Source organism: Penaeus monodon, chromosome 28 (genome assembly GCF_015228065.2).
Source record: "Penaeus monodon isolate SGIC_2016 chromosome 28, NSTDA_Pmon_1, whole genome shotgun sequence".
Taxonomy (NCBI): Eukaryota; Metazoa; Arthropoda; class Malacostraca; order Decapoda; family Penaeidae; genus Penaeus; species Penaeus monodon.
This window is the reverse complement of record NC_051413.1, coordinates 17,145,706-17,147,375: the sequence shown is the minus strand read 5'-3', so window position 1 is coordinate 17,147,375 and position 1,670 is coordinate 17,145,706. Positions and strand designations below refer to the sequence as shown.

At 46.0% G+C, this 1,670-nt stretch overlaps 1 protein-coding gene across 1 annotated transcript in view; it reads left to right on the top strand.

The window, feature by feature from the left end:
• The window catches only part of LOC119591387, a gene marked incomplete in the record, with an annotated part of 32,034 nt that overhangs the window by 29,129 nt on the left and 1,235 nt on the right, over window positions 1–1,670 (top strand). The window contains 5 exon segments of the mRNA XM_037940126.1: window positions 115–348; window positions 466–631; window positions 773–987; window positions 1,122–1,252; window positions 1,434–1,652. Of these exon segments, the coding sequence (XP_037796054.1) occupies window positions 115–348; window positions 466–631; window positions 773–987; window positions 1,122–1,252; window positions 1,434–1,652 (965 nt within the window).

Sequence of the window (1,670 nt, the reverse complement as noted above, 5' to 3'; positions counted from 1 at the left end):
AATTCCCTATGAATTCAGCATAGCCAAATGGCAAATTAAGAGCATAACAATAACCGAGTAGATATGGAAAAGAAAGGCAGTCTACGACTAATAAGTTTTCTCGTTGTACCCCAGTGGTGCCAGCCGCGTTCCTAGAGAAGCCGGTACGCCCCATGGTGGAGGGCCTGGTTCCCACGTGTGATGTGGACGGCGAGGAAGTGCCCCTTGGGTGGAGCCAGCAGTACGAGGCTATATCCAAAGGCTCAGCCGATGTTGCGTTGGTCATAGAACTTGCTGCTTGCCACAAGGGAAAAGACATGCAGAAACTCATCAAGCTTTTTAAAGTCCAGATGAAGAAGGCTGGAGCTCGTAAGTGTTTGAAGTCTCCCAGTATCGCGTTTTCTTTTTCTGTTTTCCCTTTTAGTGCACCTTTCTCCTCACATTCCTCTTTTCTTCCATTTTTTAAATCCTATTTGAATTTTGCAGAGGATGTCCAGTATGCCCTAGTAACAACAGCCGGCAAGGACTCCAACATCTCCTCATTCATGACGGGCGACCAAGCAGAGAGCCAGCTGTCGGGTCTCTCCTTCGAGGGTGCCAAATCCGCAGACAAAGGATACTCGGCCGTTTTGGCTGCTGCCAAGGAACTGAGGTATGTGTGAAGTTCGATTTAGTGGCATCCGCACTACACTGTAAACTCTATTCGTTGTTCGACACAACCAAATGGTATGTGCTAATTTATAAGCTAGGTTGTTTATTATATCGTAATGCTGAACTTTTCTCCATTCTAAAGATGGCGCCCAGGGGTTTCCCGAACGATTCTTCACCTCTCATGTCAGCCCTGCGAAACCGGCGAAAATCTAGCCCAGGTCCTGAAGGAGCACGATGTCACTTACCACATTGTCACTAAGATCAAAATCAATGTAGAAGGTCCTAATGAAAAGCGAAGCAAGGTCATGGCCTCTAAGGTGTTTGGTTTTGACGAAAAGTTTGTGTACACTGTGGGAGGTGAGGCTGGCAACTCTTCATATCATATTTTTCTCGTTTATATTTGCAAACCTCTGTTTTTTTCTACTGTTTTTTTCTCTCTCTCCTTCTTAAGAAGGTTATTTCTCTTTCTGAGTATCCTTTATTTGTGCCAGACTTTGCAACTTTCCGTGGCAACACCAAGATTCGGGCCATGATGCAGCAACCGGGAGGAGTTTGTGTTGCAGCTGCAGAAGGCTCTGGAGGCTCAGTTTTCAATGGAAACAAGTGGGTCACCAGCAAAGCGGTACGTGTTTAAGTCAGAAGCACTCGTAGTAAGATTCATAGCCAGATTCCTGATCCGTTAAAATGAAACATGCAAGTTAACCTAGAGATGTCGAGTAGTTACATTCTATAACACTAATAGTGTCTCTTCTGACATCAGAGCGAAAACGTACCTGTTTAGTGACACTACTTTTCGATTTCAGTTGTTGGAGAAGAAGTTCCTCCGAGTAATGGCACAAAGGGTGTCAATGAGTACCTCAGCCCCCGAATGTCAAGAGTGCCAGTGCACAGGAAGTAGCCGTGGCACAATGGTGAAATGCTACGAATGCTCTGAAGCTCCCAGTGTGTCAGAAATGAGTCCACTCGACTTCATTACACCAAGTGCCTCCAAGTCTGGAAACGAAATGGACGCCGAGGATGAGGTGCGTAAACTCCCGTCG